Source organism: Lipotes vexillifer, unplaced genomic scaffold, assembly GCF_000442215.2.
Source record: "Lipotes vexillifer unplaced genomic scaffold, Lipotes_vexillifer_v1.1 scaffold443, whole genome shotgun sequence".
Lineage (NCBI taxonomy): Eukaryota > Metazoa > Chordata > Mammalia > Artiodactyla > Lipotidae > Lipotes > Lipotes vexillifer.
Genome location: NW_006779163.1, coordinates 894,641 through 920,871, shown reverse-complemented (window position 1 = coordinate 920,871; position 26,231 = coordinate 894,641). Strand labels below are relative to the sequence as shown.

Below are 26,231 nucleotides of genomic sequence, written 5' to 3'. Positions count from 1 at the left end.
TGGGCTACCACTAAGAGAGGCTATGAGGTGACGAGGGGACCCCAGAGTGTAGCAGTTAGGAGTGTAGGCTGTGGATCCAAGAACTTGCGTTCCAGTCCCGGCTCCATCATGTAAGAGCTGTGTATCCTTGGGCAACAGAATCCTCACCGATACAGTGGGAGCTACAGTCCTACCCTCCTAAGTGGGGGTGGGTCATGAGGATCGGCAGAGGCAAGGCACACGAAGGGTTAAGCACCATTTCCAGCACATAGCAAGTGCTCGATGTGGGACGTAGCCATGATTATTAATAATGACTGACGGTCTGAATGGGACCCAGCTGGACTGGTAAGGAATGAGTACTCACGGCCTGGAGCAGAGAGGGCCATCCATAGGTTGGGGTTAGAGCCAGGAGGGAGCACGAGGCACAGAGGTATGGTCTCGTCCCAGGGCTGAGGTCTGACCCCCATCGGGACCTGAGCTGAGGCTCTGGGATTCCCTCTGGGACATCTCTATAGGCAACAGAGCTCAGTTCCCCCTCTACTTTGAAAAGGGCACTGGAGAGGAGCTGGAGGGAACGCAGAACACTCTATTTATTGTTATTTTTAAAAAATAAAATGGAACGGAGCCCTCCAAGGGCATGTTCGCGGGTTTTATTATTTGTGAGGAAAAACACACTTGTCTTTATCAACATTCTGTCTGTCTGCGAGACTGGGCCGGCAAAGGGCAAGACCAAATGTTAAGTCATAACATTTGACTCCTTGTCCCTTGCTCAGCTAACATGCAAGGGTGTTAATAGGCTCAGCTCTTGTCAGCCGAGCCAAGACAATTTCAAGACCGAAATGAATGATGCAGCCAAGATCACAAAAGGGCCGCCTTGTGCGAATGGGGCAGGAGATCACGACACACTGGGTGGTCTTGTCCAGATAATGTGGGAGGAAGGTGAGCAAGAGGACTCACTGTTCCAGGCATGAAAATGACCGGAGAGCCTTCCGGAATAATCCACGGCCCGGTTATCCTTGTTGCCTTTTCTCCCTAGTAATATGAATTCGCTTTTGGAACAACAGCAGTGGCATAATTGGAATCCGTCTTGTATGACTTTTCCTCGGATGATTTAGAACTAGTTGAGTCTGTCTTCAAAGAGGACAACCCAATGACAGCGTACAAGGGCTATCCTGAATTGCTTTCCTGTCCTCGGGTCGGGTGGGTGGGTGGGTGTCAGTGGCCGATTCATTACTGTCTCAGTGGGGTCCTTTGTTTCTAAAGCTACCTGGGATTATTACAGCAATAGAACTCTAAAGCAAAATAAGCTTTGCATAAAAACGCATTTGGCTTCAGAGAAAACATACAGTACTGATGAAAAGTAACCCTGGATGGCAGATTCCATTAAGAGGTCACATCTGCATGGGAGCAGGCTCTAGGAAACGGGGATGGATCAAGCTTGGCAAAGGCCGCTTAGACTGTGCTTGTCTAAGGGGAGGAGGTAACACTGATTGAGCGCCTGAAATTAACGGGCAAAAGGCCATTAACATGCAGAGATCCAAGAGCAGGCAAAGGTGGTAAAGCCGCAATTGCTCCAAGTCGTAGGCATTTAGAACCTAATTTTAGAAACATCCTCCAGCCCTCGGTGGGCTCATGTGCTTTTGCCACTGGGAGTCAGTAGTTGACTTTTCTGGACGTTTTGACCAATATGGATCTTTGTGAAGCCGATTACACAGCAGAACGCAATTTTTCGTCTGACCTTAAAAGCATTACCTTCTGCTGTGTGATTAGAAAACACGCAGAGAGTGCCGCCCTTCTCGCTGCACTTGATCTGGGGGGAGAGGAAAGGAAAAAAAAACCTTGCTATTCCATGTCACCTAGTAAGATTCATTTAGATTCTATGCAGATAATTTAATAACAGATTTTGTAAAACCTTAACATAAGGAGCCACCGTAAAACGTATTATCTTTTATTACCCATACAGAGAATGACATTTTAGAAGGTAATAAATCTAAACCCAAGAAAAGCTATTTGCTTTCGGAGACTGCTTGGCGGATGACAGGGATACCAGTTTCCCGATTTTATACTGTGGCACCTGTCGCTCCCCAGGGTCACCTTAGGCAGCCCCCAGATGGGTTTGCTGAGGCCTGTCTGAGCATCATTCCCTGGCCCTCTCTTCTTTTTTGAAAGGTCGTTCCCATCCAGACTTCACTACTGAGCATTGGGTTGTCCCACCTTTACCGGTCCCCCCTTCCGTCTTACACAATCGGGATTTGTGACAGGCCAAGAGCTGAGCCTGGGCTTGGGACCTGCCCTGGGGCATCTGCCATGAGGTGTGGGAGAGCTCACCCCACCAGCATCAGAGAAGGCCAAGCCTCCCTTGGCATGGATGCCTCTCTAACGGGGAAGGACTTTCCCTGCTCGCTCCTGGAAAGCTAGAGCCTTATCACCGTGCCCTACCCTGCACAACCCAGCCTTCTAGAGACCGGCTCAGCCCGTCCAACCTTGCCCAGGCCCTGCAGACCCACAACTGCTGCAACCCAGAAGAGCATCCCTGAGGCCAAGTTTTCTGCGTACTGATCCGCATCACCATCTTTTGATTTATTCATTCGTCAAATATTAACAGAGAGTACCAGACACTGGGATGATTGTGATTTTTCCCCGGGGGGTTTAGAATTCAATTTATTTTCAAAGAGTGTAACCCAGTGGCCACATAAAGGCAGTATTTTGGGGCCTCCATGTCTCAGAGGGCCAGGTGTCGGGAATATGGCAGGAGTAAGTTAGAGACAGGGTCCTTGCTTCCATCGACGGCTATAATGATTACTCGGAAAGTGACTGACATATTGAAAACCGTATATTTTGAAGAGAAAACTCTCCAATAAACTGATCTGGTATTTACCACTTTGTAGATGGGAAGAAATTCATCTCCTCTTCCTAGTGGACAGAGTTGTAGGAAAGGTCTCGTTGACGTTACGCTTCAAAGGATTGAAATGGAAATATTTTCCAGAGGAAAGATAGCGGATGCTATTCTGGGAAGGTGGGCAGTCCTGGGAAGGGGGCAGCTGGGAGTGGAATGAAGGTGGCAGCTGGTAACAATGAGCACCACATGGGGCAGGGAGGCTGGCGAGCACCTTGGCTCTGCAGGATGCTTGATGAGCGCTCTCTAGAGAAGCTGTATCCGTTCCCAACGGCTGCCATAGCAAGACCACAAAATCTGTGGCTTAAACAACACACATTTATTATCTTACAGTTCTGGAAGTCAGAAGTTCAAAATGAGTTTCACTGGGGTAAAATTCAAGGTGTCAGTGGGGCTGATTCCTTCTGGAAGCTCTAGAGAAACATTTGTCCCCTTGCCTTTCCCACCTTCTAGAGGCCACCTGCATTTCTTAGCTCATGGTCCCTTCCCCCATCTCTCCATCTTTAAGACCAGCAGTGTACCGTCTTCTTCATCTTCAAGCCTCTCTCTCTCTCTCTCTCCTTCCGTTGTTGCGTCTCCTTCTCTGGCTCTCGCACCTCCCTCTTATAAGGACCCTTGTAATTACTTTGGATCCACCCGGATCATCCAGGATAATCTTCTCCTCTCAATATTCTTGACTCAATCACATCTTCAAAGTCCTTTTAGCCACTGAGGTACCATATTCCCTGGTTCCAGGGATTAGGACACGGGCATCTTTGGGGGCCGGTATTCTGTCTACCACAGAAGGTATGAAAGCCTCTAGGACCAAAAGCTTGATGGCATTTAGAGCTCACTTGCACTGTGCTCTGTGCCTGACTCATGAACCTGACACTGGGCATCTAACAGCTTAATCACAGAGACAGACATGTGAAGGGAACATTGCTGTGTCATTAAGTCAGCCAAGAAGAAAGCATTCACCATAACATGCACACAGGACTAATGCAGAGGAGGAAGGAGTAATTCTGGGAAGAGCAGAAAAGCTTTAGGAGGGAAACACATCTAAGTAAGGTTTATAAGGACGAGTAATTCTCCAAGGGGGTGGAGGGAATCATGGGTAGGGAGGGCCTCCCAGGCAGAGGGCGCAGCATGAGCTGAGGTGTCAAGGAGTGAAGAGCCCGAGATGCTGGGATTGCATGTAGCCCAGTGTTACAGGAGTGCAACACTGTGAGTGAGGAGCTCTGGGAGACCAGGCCAGGATGGGGGTGTCTTCTGTGCTTTAGGAGCTTGAACCTTATCCTGTAGCTACCGAAGGGCTGCTGAAGCATTTTGAGGATGGTCCTGTGGTCAAGTGGCAGTTTAGACAGCTCACTGTATTTGGCTTTGGGTGGAGAGGGGTCTGGAAGAGAGCAGAGGGAACCAGTCTGGAAGCTGTTGTAGTAACTCAGGTGAGAAAAGATGAGGACTCGAAGTCATGTGACAACAGGGGTGACAGAGAAAAGAGGATGGACTCAGGAGAGGTTGGGGAGGCGACATCAGTAACACTTGATGATGGACTCTTTGAAGTGAAAGCGGGAAGAGCTGAGGACACCTCCCAGGCGTTCAGCTTGAGGTGATGCCTCCAAGAGGAGGGCCGTGTTGCAGGGACGATAACACGTTTTGTCATTGGTCCATGAAAATTGAGGGAGAACATCCAAAGGAGACATCCAGAAGATGAAGCAGGCTCGAGGGGCAACCATAGTGTTATTTAATGCCTTACTGGGAGTACATTTTTTCTAGAAAGGGAAAAAAAAGGAAAATTCCATGGAGAGAGAAACTTTGGTAAACTATGTTTCTGTTTTTCATTTAAAGTGCATCATAAACAGGTGAGTTTTAAGTTAAAATAAGGGTGACCTGCATTTCATCAAGTGTTCATTCAAAACGATGCTAATCAAAGTATGGTCCTCAGATCAGCAGCATCAGCATCTCCTAGAAACTTTCTGAAAATGCACATCCTCAGGCCCTACTCTGGACCTCATGAATCATTAGCCCTCTAAGTGGGCTGAAAATCTGTGTTTTAATGCACCCACCAGGGAATTCTGATACAAGCAAGTTCCAGAAGCACTGACTGAGACAGTCTTTCTTAAGCACCTACTGTGTACTGAGCATAATGTTGCCATGGCAATTCAAGGCCAAAAGTTTAGAAGAAACAGGCTAACACAGTAAACAGTGGCTGTGAAAATATATAAAAACGATAGAGAAAGAGCACTTTAATTTTATTTTATTTTCCTTCAAGTTTCAGACGTCTGTACTTCCGTGTCTCAATCAAACAGATTAAACCAAGCAGTTCTTTAGCATGTTCAGATCTGCCCCAAGTCAACCATATGCTTCTTGGGATTCCCTAACTCTGTTCCCTCAGGCTGGGAGCTCCTTGAAGGTGGGATGGACTAGATGATGTCTGAGATACTTTCAAGAAACAATGGGTTGTGTCTCTTCGCATCACAAACCTTGATTCCAGCCACACTAGTGGCCCCGTGTTAGCTGGACCTCCATGCTGGTGCTCAGGCTCCTCTTCCCTCTCTGAATTCTCTGCCCTCACAGCCTCCTTCAAAGCTCAGCTCCAGTCTGCATTATCCTGAAGCCACTTAAAAACCACAGTAGCCCTCCCAGCTGCACCGTTCACATCTGAAGCTATTGCATACATGTTCAGCACACACTACCTGGTGCCTTTTGGAGCCACTTATACATGTTTTACCTTCAGCCAAGCTATGAGTTCCTTGTAAGGAGGGAATATATTTTATACTTCTTGTTCCCAAGGTGTCCTGACCAGAATCAGGATCAGTCTTCAGTTCTTATTAAACCATTGAATTTAATAGTGTTTTAGGATTAATAGCTTCTCATCTTCTTCCACAGAAATTCACTTCCACATCAAGACCCCATTTCTAATCCTATAGTAGGAGATTCTCCTCTGCAGGAATGTCTCCTTCCTCCCCCCACCAAGGTCTGGGCTAAGTGGCCTTTCTTTTGCAATAACCACAGCACTCTTCTTACTCCCGTCTCATTCTGCTGAAATTACCTGGGAATTATCTAGCACCGGGTTTGTCTCCCTTTACTTGTTACTGCTCTCTAGCACAATGCCTAATGCGTCGTAAGTGCTCAGTAAATATTAAATAAAATTGACATCGCCTTCCTGAGCACCCCATGTCCTGACCCCCTTCTCATAGACCTTAATTGGTACACTTCGAATAACACTTATCTCATCGTACCTTACATACTTGCTTTCTGTTCATTTATCTAAAAATGGACTGAAAGCAGCATCTGTATCATTCATCACATCCTCGCAGAGTGACTTGAACCTAGTAGACACTATATAAATGTTTCAGTGGAATCAACCTGAATGTCAAATATTTACCGCCTTGGGTCTGAAGGGTGTGATTTTTCCAGGTATGTTATGAATGCCTTTGGCATTTTATTTGCCGTGACTCATCAGTAACATCAGAAGAAGTACAGTTCACATGGAAATGTTTTATTTGATTTTGGTATCCCTCAACCTGAAATCTATCACTTAGGTTATTCCAACTGCATGTGTCTGAGAGGCTGTGTTTATTTCCCCTGCTGCTTCCCCATCCTGCTGACTTTGTCAGCAACCAGTAAATCTGGGGAAATGAGCTATGCCTTCTCCTTATCCACCACAGCCCAGCCGAAATGAAAACACAGCAGATGACAGCCAAGTACATGAACGTTCACATTAGCGGTGAGCAGCAAAGTAAAAGGAGGCCTGAAGACAAACACAAGTCAAACCCGACTTGCAGTGTTGCATAGGAAGGTGGAGGAATGTCACTCGCTGTCTGCAGCGGGAAAAGGGCACCTTTTACAAGGGGATGTACACGGTTCCTGCTGGATTTATGGACTACCTTTCCCCAGTGTTACGTGGCCAGAGTGGATAAATCAAACTCCGGACAGACAACAACTTCTGCTCCAGATAATGTTTTCACCAGTCTGCTTGCAGTATTTATAGACCAGGTGTCAGGTGCAGAAGAATGTGGTCCCTGTTCAGGTGCCATATCACAAGGAGTCTCAGCCTATCCGAGCAAAGCTGATGAGTAAATAAATAAACGAATTGCATTACATCTTTCCCATAAATCTCATATTAATATTTCTCATTAACAATACCTTCAGTGTTAGACAACAAAAGGATTTATTGAAAAAGACTCTTACAGATTTCCTTGACCCTTAAAGCACAGTTTATAAGCTGGAGCCAACTCTTACCAGCTGATAATAACTGATTGTGTGTATCGCTTTCCAACTATGTACTCTATGACATCATGTTGGTAGCTTGAAATCAGCCATGGTAAGAGTATTTAAACCACCAAAATTGACAAATGCTGCGAATCAGGCACATGTGCTGTTAAACATTTACAGGCACATCACTCTTTGTAATTCATTATTTTATAAAAAATGTATCTGTAAGTGACTAATTAGTGCATAACAGCCATGTGCCAGGCACTGAATTAGTAGCTGGGAGATAAAACTTTAAACAAGACAAGGTCCCTGACCTCATGGAGCTCAAGTCGTCAGGGTCAACATAGCCAATAAACAAGTAATCAATAAATGAGAATATTACAGACTGTGATAGTGCTGGAGAAAAACTGTATTCATTATTTGTTGCAGCATAACAAATTACTCCAAAATGAGATATTTCCTATCTCACAGTTTGGACTGTCACAGAGTTGCAGTCTATGTGTTGGTGCAGAATTTGCAGTCTCATCAGAAGGTTTGACTGGGGAAGGATCCACTTCAGGGCTCTTCAGTGGTTGCTGGCAGCATTCAGTTCCTTCTGGCTGTCCCTGGAGGACATCCTAGCTTCTTGCCACATCCTTAGAAGACTTTCAAAAGGTTCTACTACATAGTAACAGCAGCCATCTACACATGCCAAGCTCCATGCTTGGCACTTTACCTTACCTATTTTAATCCTCACTTAGCCTAGAAGTATTATTATTCTCCCCATTGGACAGCTGAGGAAACTGAGGGCAGGGAGAACTTAAGTAACTTGACCAAGTTCACTCAGCTACTTAGAGGTGAAGCTGATCAAATGCTGACGTCCTTCCCTAAGTGTCGGCTACCCCATTATGCAATAAGGTCCCTGCCTTCATGGAGCTTCAGTGCAGTGAAGGATGGCCATCAGAAGTGAGCAGGGGGGCTTCCCTGGTGGCACAGTGGTTGAGAGTCCGCCTGCCGATGCAGGGGACGCGGGTTCGTGCCCTGGTCCGGGAAGATCCCACATGCCGCGGAGCGGCTCAGCCCGTGAGCCATGGCCGCTGAGCCTGCGCGTCCGGAGCCTGTGCTCCGCAACGGGAGAGGCCACAACAGTGAGAGGCTCGTGTACCGCAAAAAAAAATAATAAGAAGAAAAGAAAAAAAGAAATGAGCAGGAATTCACCTAAAGGAGGAAGTAGAGGTGGAAAGGTCAAACGTAAGAAAAAGTGGGGTACAGTAGAAGGAAATCCAGTCTGGACAAAGTGTGAAAAGAGGTACAGAGGGCAGTTCAAGGTGAAGCAAGAGGAGGATGGGGTACCACATGGGTTAATGGCAGAACCTTTCTCCATGTAACATTTATTCATTGATTCCCCCCCACAGCTACCATTATGCTTGTTATTAGTGATAAATGTTCCGTTAAATGCTCACTCGTATGGCAGTCACGGTAGCTGTGTAAAGCATCAAGGGTCCAGTGATTGATTACATGCCATATTTAGTGACATGGCTTGATTCTTTTTTTTCAAGATGGAATGTTTGCTTTTCAAATCAGTGTGATCAGTGAACCCAGCCCGTGTCTGTGGAGATACACCCCAGGCTTTTTCTTGCAGACACACCATCTTCCTTTTGTTTCTAGGATATATATTAACTGGTAGCAAGTAGACACCCAGGAAGAGATGGCAAATACAGGAGAGATGCATAGCTGCAGAATTCAAACCAGGAGAGCAGCTTGACTCTTAGATATGTCTTACAGATCAGATAGCTTAAAATAAAATCACAGCAGTCAATTTCATTCTCCCAGTTTTTACAGAGTGCTTCTCTTTGTCAAAATACAGTCCTATCTCCTTGAGCTGGAGTTCCCCAAAGGATAAGCCGTTCCCTGAGAATAAATGGCTCTGGTTTGGAAATGCCACTGATAGGCTCAGACCTTTGAGATATAATTTAGTTCAGGGAAACAGTAATATATCATCATTATCAATGATGAAAGTAAATCACCCAGCTTGCGTGCTGCATACTGGCTCGTTGTTGGGGTCAAAGGCATGGTCCTTGCCCTTGAAAACTTTGTCATCCACTTGTGGGAGATAGTAAATGGGCATTCAAAATAAGACCAAACAGGAAACATAGCCTTCAAATTAGTCAGGGTAGGCTAGGCACTGTAATAAACTTCCCTTAAACCTGAACAGCGGCTTGTCTCTTGTTCACGTCTCAGTCTAAAGCAGGTCAGCAAAGGGTCTCTGTGCCATATAGCCATTTGGAGATCCAGGCTCCTTCCTCTTTGGGAATAGAAAACACAGAGGATTACGTGGGAGTTTTAGGGGCCAGGTCAGTCCATCACTTCTGCCCACATTCCATTGGCCAGAAGTGGTCACACAAGTTCCTCTTACAGTCTAGCTGTATGCCCTGCAGTCAAAAGAAATAGGATTGGGTAAACAAGTAACTGTCCTCACCACAGTTTCCTCTGATGGCAAGAAACCGAAATTGATTCTGGCTGACTTCAGTGCCAAAAAGAATCTCCCGGATAAACACCGGCTGTGTTACAGAATCCAGGGGAGAGTTGAAGTCAAGAGCCAGCACAGGCCCAGATCTCAGAGGCAGAGCTTCCATCTTTCTGGTTAGAGCGGTGCCTTCAGTGTAACTCAGCCGGGAAGGCTCTTTCTATTGGAGTTGATCATACCCGTCTCCCCTCTGAGCCTTGAACCAACTGAGAGAAATAAACCCAAGAATCAGATCGTGCCAGGGAGAGTGCAGCTTGGCCTTTAGAGGACAGTGAGCTTCCTGCCCCCTGCGCAGTTCACTCACCAGTGACAGAACAGCTGGATGGCTGATGGTCTCGTCCCCCAGGCGGGGCGCATCCCGTATGGGCAGAGAAGAGCACCAGGGTGGTAAGTGTCCTCCCAGAACATTCAAGAAGGTAAAATCCTGGACTTCTCTGGTGGTGCAGTGGTTAAGAATCTGCCTGCCAATGCAGGGGACACGGGTTGGAGCCCTGGTCCCGGAAGATCCCATATGCAGTGGAGCAACTAAGCCTGTGCGCCACAACTACTGAGCCCGCGCTCTAGAGCCCACGAGCCACAACTACTGAAGCCCGCGTGCCACAACTGCTGAAGCCTGCAGGCCTAGAGCCCATGCTCCACAAGAAGAGAAGCCACTGCAATGAGAAGCACACCCACCACAACAATGAGTAGCCCCCGCTCTCTGCAACTAGAGAAAGCTGGCTGGCAGCAACGAAGACCCAACACAGCAAAAAATAAATGAAATGAGTAAATAAATTTATTAAAAAAACAACAAAAAAAGGAAGGTAAAACCCTTCTATTGGGCCCAGGAGCAGCATGGGAGAGGCAAGAGGGTTTGCCCTACGTTCTGTCTCCATGATGCCAGGTTTCACATTTCATATTCCCGGAATCCGATTGTCCCACCTGGGGTTAGGGAGTTAACTGTGACTCGCTCAACTATTGTGAGGGAGGCAAACGTGCACGTGGCCACCAGGGCCTATTCCTCTGCATCAGTGTTTCTTCCCAGACGATGGGCCGCTGTGGGCTGCCTAGGACCCTTGTCCAGCAGAGTAACAAAGGCAGAGTGACCTCTCAGCGGTGCAGAAATGTGCATGTGTATGTATATTTCAAGTAAGAGGGATTTAGGGGCAGACTTCCTAGAAAAGGCTCAGCTGGAGTGGGAGGCAGGTCAGAGGTGAGTGGAAGGTTTTCCAGTTGTGTAAGAGCAAGGGGGCTCATACATATGCAATTTTCTCTAAGTCTTCCACATTTCAGAGGAGGTGCTTTTATCATTGGCTGCTTGGTTTTTATTACTTTTGTCGTTGTGAAAGCAATGATGTTTATTAAAGAAAAATCCCCAAATACTCATAGGCCAGTGGACTTCTTATCTTCGAGTTGCTTTTCAAAGTGGAAATCTGGAAACAACTCAAACAAATGACCATCCAGTAGGGAATGATTGAATAAATTATGCTGGTCTGGAAACAGCTCAAACAAATGGCCATCCAGTAGGGAATGATTGAATAAATTATGCTGGTCTGGAAACAGCTCAAACAAATGACCATCCAGTAGGGAAGGATTGAATAAATTATGCTGGTCTGGAAACAGCTCAAACAAATGGCCATCCAGTAGGGAATGATTGAATAAATTATGCTGGTCTGGAAACAGCTCAAACAAATGACCATCCAATAGGGAATGATTGAATATATTATGCTGGATCCATACAGTGGGCTGTTATACAGCTGTTGAAATGAATAGACAGATCTATAAGCAGAGGTGAAAGTGATATGGTAAGACGGATTGTACAGCGGTGTGAATGCTATCATTTGTTTAAATATATGTGTATCTAAAATGTCTCTGTGTGTGTGTGTGTGTGTGTGTGTGTGTGTGTGTGTGTGTGTGTGATGTGTAGGACAAAGGAGGGAGACACCAGGCTACTAACAACATTACCTCTTGGAGATGGGGCTGGGGGTGGGTAGAGAGGAATGCTCACTTTCCACTTTAGAAATGACTGGATCGTTTCTTTTTTCCTTACAATAATTGGATATTCTCTGACAGTACAGGCATATTCTTTGGTAGCCTTAAGTTTGGCAGAAAACTGAGACTTTGGAACATCTCATCTCAAACCTTGCAATATATCTAGTTCATAGTCTAATTGATTTTCCACTAGGTTAATCAATCAAGTTCCCATTGCAGTCATAAAGTTTTATTTATTTGAGGAGACAGGAATTGGCTGGTTCATTTTTTAAAATTATTTATAAAATTTGTTAAACTACAGGAGAGTTAAGCCACCGTGTCATTCGTTTGTGCCAGCGAAAGAATTTGTACGTACCTCTGCTTAGCTCTGACTCTTATTTTGTTACAGTTATATGTGAACATGCCTGTCATTAACCGTAAACATTTCTGAACCCCTTAAAGAAAAGGACCTTTTTCCCATCCCTATATCCCCAACACCATATTTAGACTCGATGTTCAATAACTTCCAACTAAAGGAATGCATGAACTAATGAAAGAAAAAATTATAATAACTCTCTTTGGTCAAAAAAAATATTTCTGCAGAGGGGAAAATTTTAAAGTGAAAAACAATGTATTCGTGAAATTATTGGAATACTCTTGTGAAGAGCCTATTGTGATACTCTAGTGTGATACAGTCGCTCTTACACTTTCTTGCAAATAACCAGATAATTGATCATAGCATTCGTTGCAATATTAGTCAGAATTCCCTTGTTGCTTCTCACAGAACACCTCAATTAAATGTCTTAAGGAAAGGAGAAATTTATTAGCTCATAGAACTCACAAATCTGAGGGGTAAATTCTGGCTTCAAGAATGACTATTGAAGAGCTCAAATTAGGTTAAAAGAACTCCATCCCTACCTCTCAGTTCTGTGTTGTCTTCTTTCTCAGGCTGCCTTTCTCTGTGTGGTTGCACATGGTCACCACCAGCTCCAGATTTTGGTCCTACCACCTTCAAGTCCAACAGAAAGAGGAGTACTTTTGCCTACAGGTTCTAAAGAAATATGTCCTGGAACTGAGTTTCAATCTCAGGTGGCATAACTTGGGTTATGTGCCTATGGCACATGGCAATGGGAATGGGAGGCCCTGATTGTACAAGCCTGAGCTACATGACCATCCCTAGTCCAGGGCTAGAGTCAACCCTACCTGAACTCCACGTGTACTAAGAGCGTGGAAGGGATGATACCCCCAAAAGAAGTATAGCATCAGTACCAGAGGAGGATGGGATGGACGCTTGGGAAGGCGGGGCAGCACATATCCACTAGAGTTAGCGCTTGAAGCTACCCTGGGGTGTGTGTCCACAGCTACCTTCATTGCAAGTCGGAGAAGGGCAAGTGCTATGAGAAATTTACATCCTTGTTCAACAGCCATTATAGAATCACGCTCATCCCCCAGTGTGCTTCATGGGGCAAGGTCAGCTGTTCTTTAACGGCAAGCCATGCCTGGGGTCATAAACTAAACATCCTGATAGGAGTGATACAAAAATCGGTAAGATCTTCTTGAAAGCAATGTTGAAATATCAGTAAAGACTCTTAAAATGTTCTTACTCTTTAGCCTAATAATTCCACTTCCTGGAATCTGTCTTTTTTTTTTTTTTTTTTTTGCGGTACACGGGCCTCTCACTGTTGCGGCCTCTCCCGTTGCGGAGCACAGGCTCCTGACGCGCAGGCTCAGCGGCCATGGCTCACGGGCCCAGCCGCTCCGCGGCATGTGGGACCTTCCCGGACCGGGGCACAAACCCGTGTCCCCTGCATCGGCAGGTGGACTCTCAACCACTGCGCCACCGGGAAGCCCTCAAGTTTTTTTTTTAAGTCAAAATACATTGAGAGCTTCCCGAATAAAGATGTTCATTGCAGTGTTGTTTAAAATTGTCAGAATTTTAAGAAGACTAGAAATAACCTCAAGTCCTAATAATTGAAGATGATGAAATAAATTATAAATTATGCATATGATTAATTTTATGCAACCCTTAAAATAATATCAAGGAATTATGGTGGTAAATGATATTGCATGAGGGAAATGATATTAAGTTTCCATCCCCACAGCCAACTCTAGTCTATGAATAGTGACTGTCTTGCCTTGGAGAGATTCCAAAGACACGTTTATGCACAACAGGTAAGAGTGCTATGAAAGGCGCCTGCCCTAGATGGAGCGGGGCACACAGCGTCAGCCCGAGCAAAATGCATGTCCCCTATCCCGAGTGATAAACCCAGATCTAAATGTTATCCTCTGTTGTGCTTTTGCTTTGTAGACTCTGGAAAATCCCAAGTATGAATTGATCATTGAGGCTCAAGATATGGCTGGACTGGATGTTGGATTAACAGGCACGGCCACAGCGACAATCATGATTGATGACAAAAACGATCACTCGCCTAAATTCACCAAGAAAGAGGTAAACCCCTGTTGAACGCCAGCCTTGATTGCTGATAAATATTAATTCAGTGTACCACAGCCCTAGCCAGCTCCCTGCTTGGGACATCAAAGCCCTCCTTTGTGGAGAGAAGATGGTGTCTTGCTGGAATACTTTTTTACATTTTTACCTTTTTTTTTTTTTTTTTTTTTTTTTTTTGGTAAAGCTGAAAATACCAGAGCATTATGAAAACAAAAGCATTGAATCTATTTTTTCCTTTTTTTTTTTTTTTTTTTTTTTTGGTAAAGCTGAAAATACCAGAGCATTATGAAAACAAAAGCATTGAATCTTGTTAAAGTCCATAAGAAGACAACTTTAAATGCCAAAGTGCCATTTTCATAGTTTTATTGGTGTTATTTAGTGCTGAATTGTGTGAGTCCTGTTGTGATTTTAGCATAACAGTAATTTTTTTCAGCAAGTACAGATTGAGAGGCCGGACGGGAAAGCATCAAGAAGGTAAAGCAGATTTTCTTGGCCAGAACAGGGTGGCCCAGGAGCTTATAAGTAACAACCAAGTTAGCTTGTCTGGGAGAGCCATTACTTATTCGCAGCTCCTGTGCTTTTATGATTGTGGATCGTGCTTGCTGTTCCCCATTTTTTCCAATGGAGCAATGTTTGGGGACAGCCTGAGTATGCAAGATTTCATCCAGCTGCTGAATTTGTATCCAGGCTAGGGAGTCACTGGCACTGTGCATCTGATGGAAATGTGCTGCGGTCATGGTTTCTTTGGGGGTCAGGACCAGAGCCAAGGACTTGGCGCCCCTCTTACTGCACAGGAGCGTAGCATCAGTAATGACAGCCCCATCGTTTGCCAGACCTTTCCTGGACATCCACCACCACCACGGGCTCTCCACCCTCAATCCATTGCCTCATCTGACCGTGTGAGGTTGGATTCATGAGCCACATTTTTTACCCAATGAGAGTGCTTATTTTAAGCTCAGAGAATCTAGATCTCCAGGGTTATAGGCAGAGTAAGTGGCAGAAATGGGATGTGAGCACAGCTCCCTGTTTACCATGCTCTCAGCTGCAGTGCTTTGCTCCCAAGGAAGACGTTGATATTTTCTACCCTCCCGGGCATTCAGAAAAAAGATCCGTGTCTGGATTTGCAGTTGCCCACCCCTCTCTCAGGTGTGTCAGGGCTACCCCAGGTGGCCCTTCTCAGCCCCCTGGCTCCACAGTAGCAGCCCTACATGACTCATTCAGGAGGTGGAAGTCTCCCCCTCTGCCAGTGGTGTCTTGGACACTCAGGATTCTAAACTCAAAACAACAAAGTCCACGTAGCTGACGGTCTATCCTGTTGCTCCCATGACACTGTTTCTATAGCTGCTAATACAGATTGCTTATTATTCCCATGTTTCTCAAACTGTGTTCCAAGAAATTAGTTCCACAAGTTATTATCATTATAGGGCAGGGGGTGGGGAGAGATTTCAGGGTCAGACAGACGTGGAGAACACTGAGATGAATAGTGTGAAAGATTTCTTTTACTGTAGGACTTCTGGGTACCTTTAAAATGCTTTGTGTTTCTCTAAGAGGGGTAGGTGTGGTCTGTAGGGTTTCTCAGACTTATTTGGCCTGGGAATAATTTTTCCTGGTCCATCTCACCATGGCTCATCGAGCTGGTATTCATGGGATATTCATTGGGAGATACTGGTTTATCTGCAGAATTTCTTGCAAACCTCTTTCAAAAGAATAACTCAAGGTACAATGTAATATTCAATATAGACATAGTAATGAAAATAGAAATTGGGTAACCCCAATCTAAAATAAGAAAACCTATTAGCGTTACCAGGTGGGTGAGATTAATTAGTTATTTCAGTGGAGCCTAAACTAAGCTCAGAATTGTGTACCTAGTTATGGACTCAATACTGTGAGTGAGAGGCTTTTGTTGTTGTTGTTGTGAATACCAATGAATTCAAGGAAAAAATTTTAACATAGATCTTAAAGTAAGAGACCTTAAGTAGTATAATGGAAAATGTATTCATCTGTGAATATTGGCAAAAGCACGAAACTCTCTTCAAATGGACATTGGGGGCTTCCCTGGTGGTGCAGTGGTTGAGAATCTGCCTGCCACTGCAGGGGACATGGGTTCGAGCCTTGGTCCAGGAAGATCCCACATGCCACGGAGCAACTAAGCCTGTGCACCACAACTACTGAGCCTGGGCTCTAGGGCCTGTGAGCCACAACTACTGAAGCCCGCGTGCCTAGAGCCCGTGCTCCGCAACCAGAGAAGCCACCGGAATGAGAAGCCTGCGCACCACAACTAGAGAAAGCCCGCGCGCAGCGATGAAGACCCAACACAGCCAAAAATAAATAAATAAAGAAATTTATTTGGGAAAAAAATGGACATTGGACAATGAGCTTGAGATTCCCTCAGGGCAGAGCTGATGTCACAACTCATATGGAGATACAAGTAACAAAACGAGAAAAATGCGTAGCTAGCAAGTACATCAGATTCTCTCTCTTAGATGTTAGGTATCCCATAGGAGTCTTTGCCAATGTTGGATCAATCAAATTCACAATTAAATTTTCTAACATGTTCCAGGATGGCTGATGTTCTTTGTCATTGATTCAAACATTCTGGACACCAGAACGCTAGAGGCAGGATAACAGCGATGTGAAGGGCTGGGCTCTGGACCAGAACTGGATTCATATCACACCTACCAGCCACGGGATCTGAGCACCTTCACCGTCTACATTCTCGTTTTGTCACCTGTTCATGGGGCTGATCCTAAAGCCCACCTCATTGGGTTCCTGTGAACGTCAAATGAGCGGAATGGTGAGGAGCCCTAGTGCTTGTCACCTCATGTTCTCTGGCGTGTTGGCGGTGGCAGATATGGTGGGAATTTAGAAGGCGGTAGTGAGGACAGTCATGACGAGGATAGTGGGACAAAGGCAGCGGCAAGGAAGGTGGTGAGGAAGGTGGTGGTGAGGAAGACGGCTGCGGTGAGCAAGATCATGACATGATGCTGGCGATGTTTCTAAAATTCAAAAGGCCAACTGACGTTCTTATCTAAAGGGCCATCTCCCCTCCATGTTGAAAGGCTGCTGTTTTCCTTGAAAGCGATCTATGAACCTGCTCAAGCACTTCAAAATACGTGATTAAGACCCTCAAGTTCCAGGGCAGAAGTAATTCTGGAGGAGAGGTGGCAGAAGCTGTGAAACTCATCACCGTGGGCAGAAGCAAAGAAGGCTAAGAGGAACCTGTGAGGCGGAAAAAGAGGACAGATGAGGACTCAGCCCAAAGCTAGCGGTCTTGGGTGTGGAAGTGGTCAAACAGGATGAACTAGGAATAGAGAGGAAACATCGACCCTGTGATCTTAAAGATGAAATAATTTTCAGAGGTGAAGGTCAAGGTTCAGTCATCCCAGAATGGAAATGGTGGTCATTTGGGCTTGAAGGTATCTAGGAACCTGTCCAAGAAGATGTTGTCTTATGTAAGTTTCTGCATATATTAGGACATTTCTTAGGAAATTCATGGAAGTATATGGTTCTTATCTTTTTAAAAAAATTCTACTTCACATGGTCTTCCATCTCCAGAGAGGTGCATTTTTTTTTAACATCTTTATTTGGGTATAATTGCTTTACAATGGTGTGTTAGTTTCTGTTTATAACAAAGTGAATCAGTTATACATATACATATGTTCCTATATCTCTTCCCTCTTGCATCTCCTTCCCTCCCACCCTCCCTATCCCACCCCTCCAGGGGGTCACAAAGCACCGAGCTGATCTCCCTGTGCTATGCGGCTGCTGCCCACTAGCTATCTACCCTACGTTTGGTAGTGTATATATGTCCATGCCTCTCTCTCGCTTTGTCACAGCTCACCCTTCCCCCTCCCCATATCCTTTTTTGATCTGTTTAAAAGAGGAGTTTCAGTTGGCCACAAATAACAGACAGGAAATAATGCTCTGTTAAATGAATTAGAGGTATAGTTTCTGTCACATAGAAGCCCATAGGTAGACAGTCCCAGGCCAGTATGGTGAGACCATGATATTGTCAGTTTACCATATTCCTCTTATCTTTCTTCTCTGCCTTCCCCAAAGCTGCCTCGTGGTACAATAGGGTCACCGCGGTGCCAGCCATCTGGTCCATGTAACAGGTAGAAAGAAGCAGGAAATGAGAAGGGCAGAGGAGGACCTGCCACCTAAGTAAACGTCACTTAAAGAGATTCCCCAGAAAGTCAAATGACTTACATCTCCTCAGACTTCCTGGTCTGTGAGGGTGACTGAGAAAAACTCCAGCTATCTTTAGTTGGCAGGTTGCAGCCCTTGGTGATATAGGGGTTGTTACTAAGGAAGGAGATATTTTAAAGGGCATTTTAAACAGCACATTCTTAGTGCAAACTAAGATCATTTGTTCCCCTTGTGTTTATTCACACTGACTGTAAGCTTGCTGAGAAGCAAAGCCCACACCTCTTTTATTCTCTGTTGCATTCCCAGTTGGCACTCAATAATTCACTCTCTGCCGAATGTTTCCTGAAGGTGATTTTAACTGGAGAACAGTTTCACTGGATATGATGAACCAAGTACTTTAAATTGTTACTGACACATGAAATCAATTTTTAGTCATTGATTTTCATGAAAATTTGGGTTAGAAGCGCTAGTCTCCCTATGGAGAGTCTTCCGTGAGTTTTCCTAATAGCTTTCGCACGTGGCTTTAACTGTTAGTTTATGTTTACATGTTAGTTGTGACTTTTCTAGATTAGGTATTTGGAAATGATTTTAGGAAATATAGTTAAACTTTCCAAACCCAGAGTTTGGATTATAGTTGAGAATCTCAGTCCCATTTAGAGCAAAATGACTTGTCCATTTCTCTCTCTAAAGTTGCCTTTTTTTTTTTTTTTTAAGAAAAGACATGTGATTTGTACTTATAGCATAGCCGATGCTCAACACATACTGACTGAATAACTCATTTTCACGTAAACCCCAGGTCATGAGGATTAACAAACTTGCTATTAATTTTAAAAGAATGTGTTTGCAAATGATTATAAGGTTTCTAAATGAGTTTTCATTCATTTATTCAATCAGTTGATTTTCAGATTTTAATTAAAATGGCAATTGGTAATGAAGACTGAATAACAGGATTTTTTTTTTTGGCTATTTGATGAATTCTTTCTAAAGTAAATGTTTCAGTGTTCAAGCTATAACATTACAATACATGTAGTAAAAATGGCATAAATCTTAAAAGGCCCTGTCTTCCTGGAAGATGAGAGATGGGTAAATATTCTGATTTTCATAAAGGGGTGAAGATCAATGGTGTGAGCCGGAAGCCGGCAAGGTGAAACTGAGCCACCAGCAGATATTTGCATTAAGTTATCAAGGGGGTGCTGGGGTCCAGTCTCCAATTCCTAAAAGTCTTCAAGGACCTTAATGCTTTAGGAGTCTTATTTTTCTTTGGACTATGAGCTTTTATAATAAAAATATTTTCTTAATTAACTGCCTAATTCGCCCTATAACACTTTTTCTCTTACATGTTTGACTGAAAACGCCATGGTCTCTTCTTTATATAATAATTATGCAAAACCATTTTCTGTAGAAAGAGAGCAAAAAGACTAGTCTTTCCTGTAGCAGTGTTGGTAGAAATTTGCTCTGTATTATTGAGAGTTTAGAAACAGTTTTTCACCTTTACCACATTATTTCATTGCTGGAAAACTCATGTAAATTTTGAGAATTGTGGTTAAATTTAAGGAAATCTCTGTCAAGTTTCTGTCATATATATTTTTTATATATGTATGTATATATACATGTACGTGTGGGCGCTGCAATTTCAAATGTTCTTGCATAAAGACTAATCTTCACATTGATGACAGTTGCTATTCATGTCACCCACATCCTTGTTTTGAGACATATTAAGAGTTTTGTATTGTCTTTAGTGATGTTGGTATTGCAGGTAAATCACAAGAAATTTAGATCTTTACCGATGTGTTCATTATGACTCTCTTCTATTCATGAGTAAGTCTATCAATCAAGGAACTATTTTATTTCTTACATCAGAAATTTACTTCTTCCTCTTAATGAAATATCTGATGCAAGATGATGTCAGGATAACATTTATTTTATTCCTTAGCTTTATCATTTTTGCTTTCCGTAAACCAATAAGAGTAGAAAAGGATGACTTTAAATCAGTCTAGGATTGAATTAGTTCATCATTGAGTTTCAGTCTTACATGAGGGCTATCATGGTTTCCCTTACTCCTGGGGCCCCAGCTGAAAGCTGGGTATTTTTACAAGGGCCCCTCCGCCTTGGACACCCTGAATTTCAGTGGTCTTGTCATCCGCATGAGACTGCTGAAGGCTCTGCTCAGCTTCCTGGTCTCTTAGCAGCACTTTCTTCTGCTCAGATTCTTAGGCTTTTGTCCCTGTGCCTTTATAATTTAGAAACTGCGTTAAGGGTGAAAGTTCCATAAAGTATTGGCTTCATTTCAGTAAACTTCCCTTCTCAACAGGATCCTGGATTCTCAAGTTCTGGCTGTCTTCACAGCTCTGCAGTGCTTTCAGATAGGTGGGGGGTTTTGTGTGACGTCTGTATTCCTGAGCTATCCTAGATTTGAAGGATGGGCTAGAAGAAGCTTGCCCCACTTACCATAAACACAGAAAAATATGGATCAGCTTTTTAACCTGGATTACTAGGGAAAAGCAGTAGATATTGTGTATATGGAATTCACCGTAGCACAAAACATCACAGTATTTTCATTAAAAACATGGATTGAAGAAATATAATTAGTTTTGACAGTACCCACCCCCTCTCATACCTTTTGCTTCAGCATCAACTCATTTTAGTAAAAAGAATAAAAATGTTGTGTCTCCTCCTTGATATTGATAATCAAGAAATGAATTGAACTGCATCATTAGAGGCAGACTTTGCTTTCCTGTTCCTTCGCTCTTGAGTTGACATGAGTATTGGGAGTTTTCTGAACTCTTTTGGATCTTTTCATTTGTTTTTGGTAGTTTGATGGCCCCAGGTATGAAGCTCGTAAATGTACCTTTGTGTGCCAAAGGTCTAACTGAAGTGAATGTATTTATCCACTCCTCCAGGATTCCATGCAATATATTTGGGTGCTTTAAATGAAACTCTCCATAAGAGTTTATTTCCCTTAGGAGAGCCCTTTAAATTCAGAGGTGCCTGTGTCTAAACACTGACCACATAATTATATATGCTGCTTGCTCAATAGAGATTAATCCAGAAAACCAACCACGTACTTCTTAGAAGATCGAACCCATTTCAATTATCTGACCCAAGTGACTTTTCAGGAGGATGGAGTCCAAACATACACTATTGGGATCTTTATTCCATGCTTTGGGTGGTGGATCCCAGTATGTACAGAAAGGTGGATCCCAATATGTACAGAAAGGGAATATTTGGAGAGAATAGAGCAGTGTGATTTCAGTGCACGGATACCACCAATTCCCAGCTGTGCAAATGGTCACATCCCTCCAGATTACATCACTTCCTGATCCATCTTCGTCCAGGCCAACATCTTGTCCAAGGACTCCAGGAACCATCTATTGCAAATTGCATTCCCAGCTTCCCATCATATAATTGAAGAAGGGCTGGCTGCAAAACAGCCAACACCCACGGTCCCCATTTATCTTCACTTGGAAGGGGTGAGTTCATTGCCTTCTTTGCACCAAGGTCGTAGAAAAACATGAAATCATCAACTAAATCTCCTAGTGTTCAAATTTCAGAGGTACTTGAAACAGCAGGTCTACAGCTGGATTTCTCGACTAAAAGAGAGTGAAGTGAAACATTTGTTCAGATGTAAGCAGTGCTCTATAAATAGAAGCCATCATCCAAACAAGATTCTTCCCGCTAAGGAAAAGGGGGATGTGTGCTTTCCCAGATTTAATTGTTCAAAGACAGCAGGGTGAGAAATCTTGCATCGTCGAAAATGCGCGTGTCGCTTATGCACTGCGTGTGTGATGTCGAAACATCTGGATTTGTTAAAGTGAAAAACTGTAATCTACCCTGTGGCTGGTTCTTCAAGCCGCTTGTAGAGGTAGACCAGATAGCCAGATGATTTATTGCATCAATTGCTCTTTCATAATTATACTCATGATGCGTTGATCCCTGTCGTCCCTGTGTGAACCTCTATGCAGATTCTGTGCCTTGGCTAACCCTCTGGTTATGCTCAGAGGGTCACAGCAGCTCAGTGACAATGAAAGCAAGTTTTTACTACCACTGGCGGAGTCTCACCACTGAGCCTGTCTCCCAACATCGTTTAGACGCTTTGGTATTTAGGGACAGGTCCTTTTCATCACTGCCTCTAGGACTCGGCACAGGGCTAACATCAAAAGTTTAACTAGAGATGAAATTATTATTCATGCAGTACATCGTTTTTACCACCTGTTGTGTCTCAGCTTCTAATATACTATTAAATATTATTGCAGTTCCGTATTATATACAGTGTTGCATGCACACCATCATATGTCATTGTGTAATATTCTGCTATGTATTCTATTCTTTTCTAATATGTACACATCCTAGTTTGCACTTATTTTATTCTAACAATATATAATATTCACCTTCTAATGTGCCATACAGTTAAGTTATTTATTTGCTTATTCTCAGTCTCCCCAAATTAGAATGTAAGCTCCACGCAAAAAGGAACTTTGTCTCTCTTGTTCCCTGCTCTGGCCCCAGCACCCAGCTTTGGAACATAACCAAATAATGTGCAAATGGGTGAATAAATTATAAATGTTTGACAATAAGCAACAGAGGCCATCGAAAAGTTAGGGAGTGATGTTGCTGAAAGGGGCTTTAGAAAGAACCTCAACCAGCCCTCTGGTTTTAGAGCCGAGGGAGGCTGCTCAAGGCTGATTGCAGATCCCAGGCCAGCCTCACTGTGGCACAAAATACTGCTGCCGGTGAAAAACCAAGGCCCTACTGTAGCACAAAGTCATGAGGGACCCTAAGGTTTATCATTTTTCTGTGGTGCAGAGAGCCGAGAGGGTTGGAGTTAAATTCCTTTCCAGAAGTGAATAAATGAATCTGCATAACTGCAGAGAGCCCTAAATCTGCTTCCCTACCAGTCAAGTAAAAAAAAAAAGAAAAAGAAAGAAAGAAAACTCAACGTTAATAAATAATACGTAAAGGAATCATTAGAGTGGAGACAGACTCGACTTTTCCTGCGAACTTAAAAACAAGAAAGAAAATATTCCACAGCCCCAGAGTTCTGTGTGGGTTCATTCTTCTAAGTGGGATTAAACAAAATAATCCAGAATTGATTTTAATATATTCATTGGTTTCTGAACTAAAATCTGTTTTAGTTACAGGCTGAATATCAGTTTTCCCAGTATAGGCAGCATTTTATTTTGCTGCCGACCTGCCCAGATCTGAGAAGACAGGAATTTATGAGGAGTGTCTTCTTCAAGAAGCCTGTCTTAACGGAATGTACCTATTGCATATCGTAACGTTACACTGTTGCCTTCCAAAGTGCATTCATTCATTCATTCACTGACTCACCAGCCCATCCATCAGAAGTGTATTCCGTGATTCCTCTTTGCCAGGGGCTGTGTTAGGCTGGGATGCAGTGTGGTGAGCACAACATCCCAGCCTAACAAACATGGTCCCTGACCTCAAGAAGTTAGGGTCTAGAGTGGGGACAACTGACCAGCAAAGCAAATAGCTACGTATGGTCCCTAGCGACAAGATGGAATCACCGTACATGGACACATTGTGCGCACACGCCGTGACACTCACTGAGGAGGTGACATTTACGGTGACTGTGCTAGTGTCCTAGGGCTGCTGTAACAAAATATCCCACACTGTGTGGCTTGAACAGCATTAATTTGCTCACAGTTCTGGAGGTCAGAAGTCCAAGATCAAAGTATCCACAGGGTGGTTCCTTCTGAGGAAGCATTTGCTCATGCCCGTTTCTTAGGTTTCCAGTGGTTTGCTGGCAGTCTGTGGCGCTCATAGGCTTGTAGATGCGTCACCCGTCTGCCCTCATCTTCACACGGCCTTCGCCCTGTGTGCGTGTCTGTGCATAATTTTCCCGTTTTCATAAGAATGCTAGTCATATTGGATTGGAGCCCACCCTGCGACCTCATTTTAGCTTGGTCACCTCTATGTCCAAAGAAGGTCATATTCTGAGATACTGCCAGTTAGGACTCCACCAGATCTTTCTGGGGAGACAAAATTCAGCCCATGCCAGTGAGACGTGGGAGTATGCAGAGGGTCCGTGTGAAGACATGGAGGCTGGGAAGAGCATATCTTGCTCGAGGAACTGAGAGCTGTCTAGTGTGGCTGAAGCAGCCAGAGAGATGGCGGGGGATGTGAGGCTGGGGCCAGTCATGTAGGCAAGGCAAGGAGGCAGTTCACCGGAAGTGCAGTGGGAAGACATTGGCGGACACAGTAAAGGGTAGACCTTTCAAGACTTGGAGCCCCCGTGCTGCTCAGGAATACCATTGTTCCTATGGTCAGAGACTGCTGGCGATGATGCCACCAGTCACACACGACCCACCACCTCTATCCTTCACAGAACTGGAAATAACAACAGCAGGGAACCAGCATTAGTGGACATTTACACAGTTGTTTTTAAGCTTATGAAGCCCTTCCACACTCCACATACTCTCTCCCACCTAAAACCTGGACAACCCAGTGAAAAGGGTCTCGTTCTCACCCCCATGCAGAGAAGAAAGCTGAGGCTAAGCGGGCTGATTCCTCCGCAGATCACTGGGGAACTAGAGGTTGAGATTCTGAGCTTTGCACCTCCTTTTTCCTTGCAAATTCAAAGAGATGTCTTCTCTTAGCAAGTGTTCCATCAATAATAGCAAATATGTAATGAGCTTTTATCAAAGGCAAGACTGGCCACTCTGTCAGAAGTTCTTTCTGTCCAGCACTCCTGGACCTGCTCCTTCATCCTCTGTATCATTAAACAAACATCCAGAAGCCAGTGCAAACATCTGAAAGCACTTGCTTTGGGCCAGGCAGTGTCCAAGAGGCTTACATACATTCTACTGTTCACTCCTGCTGCCAACCCTGAGACTCTCATTGTCATACCCATTTCATGGGTGTGGAGACTGAGGCTCAGAGAGCTGAAGAACTTGCCTGGAGTCTAGGCCCCATGCTCTCAACCCTGCACTAAGCTGCTTCTGCACCATGCCGGCATTAACGACTCGCCAGCACAGTGTCTGTAGACCCCATTCTCAGAGCACATCTGCCGACCTCAGCCACAGCTGTTATGTTCCTATTCCGTGGTCTTGCCCTTCGGGTCAGCTCTCCAGGATTCCTTGGCAGGGCTTTTCCTCAGAGAACATCCATCTGGTTTTTCCATTTACACTTGGGCACCAGGGACTGCTGAAGATGCAGGGCTTATAACCTCCAATCTCAGTTCTGCTTGAACTTTTCCAGCATCACCTCATCACCTCCTGCCTCCCTGTTGCCACACCTGCCTCTCTGTTCAAATCAGGACAGTGTTTAGTGCAAGCCCTAGATACAACTACAACACACACACGCACACGCACACTTCTCCCCTGGGCTCACCAGGATGAGTGTAAGCTACTCTTTCTCCCTCCACAATTTCTTCAAATTAAAAGAAAAGGGGAGAGATCTTTTATTTTATTTATTTCTTTAATATATATATATTTTTTAATTTATTTTACTTATTTATTTATTTTTGGCTGCGTTTGGTCTTTGTTGCCATGCGTGGGCTTTCTCTAGTTGCAATGAGCGGGGGCTACTCTTCGTTGCCGTGTGCGGGCTTCTCATTGCCGTGGCTTCTCTTGTTGCAGATCATGGGCTCTAGGCGCACGGGTTCAGTAGTTGTGGCGCATGGGCTCAGTAGCTGTGGCTCATGGGCTCTAGAGCGCAGGCTCCGTAGTTGTGGCGCACGGGCTTAGTTGCTCCGCGGCATGTGGGATCTTCCCGGACCAGGGCTCGAACCCGTGTCCCCTGCATTGGCAGGCAGATTCTGCGCCACCAGGGAAGCCCGGGAGAGATCTTCTAATCGCCAGTGAATTTGATTAGTAGTCTTGTGTCTTTATTTTGATAGGTCTAGTGGGCAAATATAATAATCATTTCTTACAAGCAAAGAATAAATGAAAAATGTTTTCATCCAGAAAACCGACTTTTTTAAGCTAACAGTGATTAAGTGCTTACCTATGGGAGGTACTGAGTGCTTTACACATCTTAACTCATCTAATTCCTATAGCAGCCCTGTGACATAAGTACTCTTATTATCCCCGTTTCACAGATGATGAAACTGAGTCATGGGAATGTTAGAAACACGCCCACGGTTA

At 44.3% G+C, this 26,231-nt stretch overlaps 1 protein-coding gene across 3 annotated transcripts in view; it reads left to right on the top strand.

The window, feature by feature from the left end:
- CDH13 (cadherin 13) overlaps positions 1-26,231 on the top strand; it is a 1,035,770-nt gene that overhangs the window by 871,041 nt on the left and 138,498 nt on the right. For all 3 annotated transcript variants that reach the window (XM_007452531.1, XM_007452530.1, XM_007452529.1), the window contains one exon: positions 13,837-13,977. In XM_007452531.1, the coding sequence (XP_007452593.1) occupies positions 13,837-13,977 (141 nt within the window). The remainder of the gene's footprint in view (positions 1-13,836; positions 13,978-26,231) is intronic.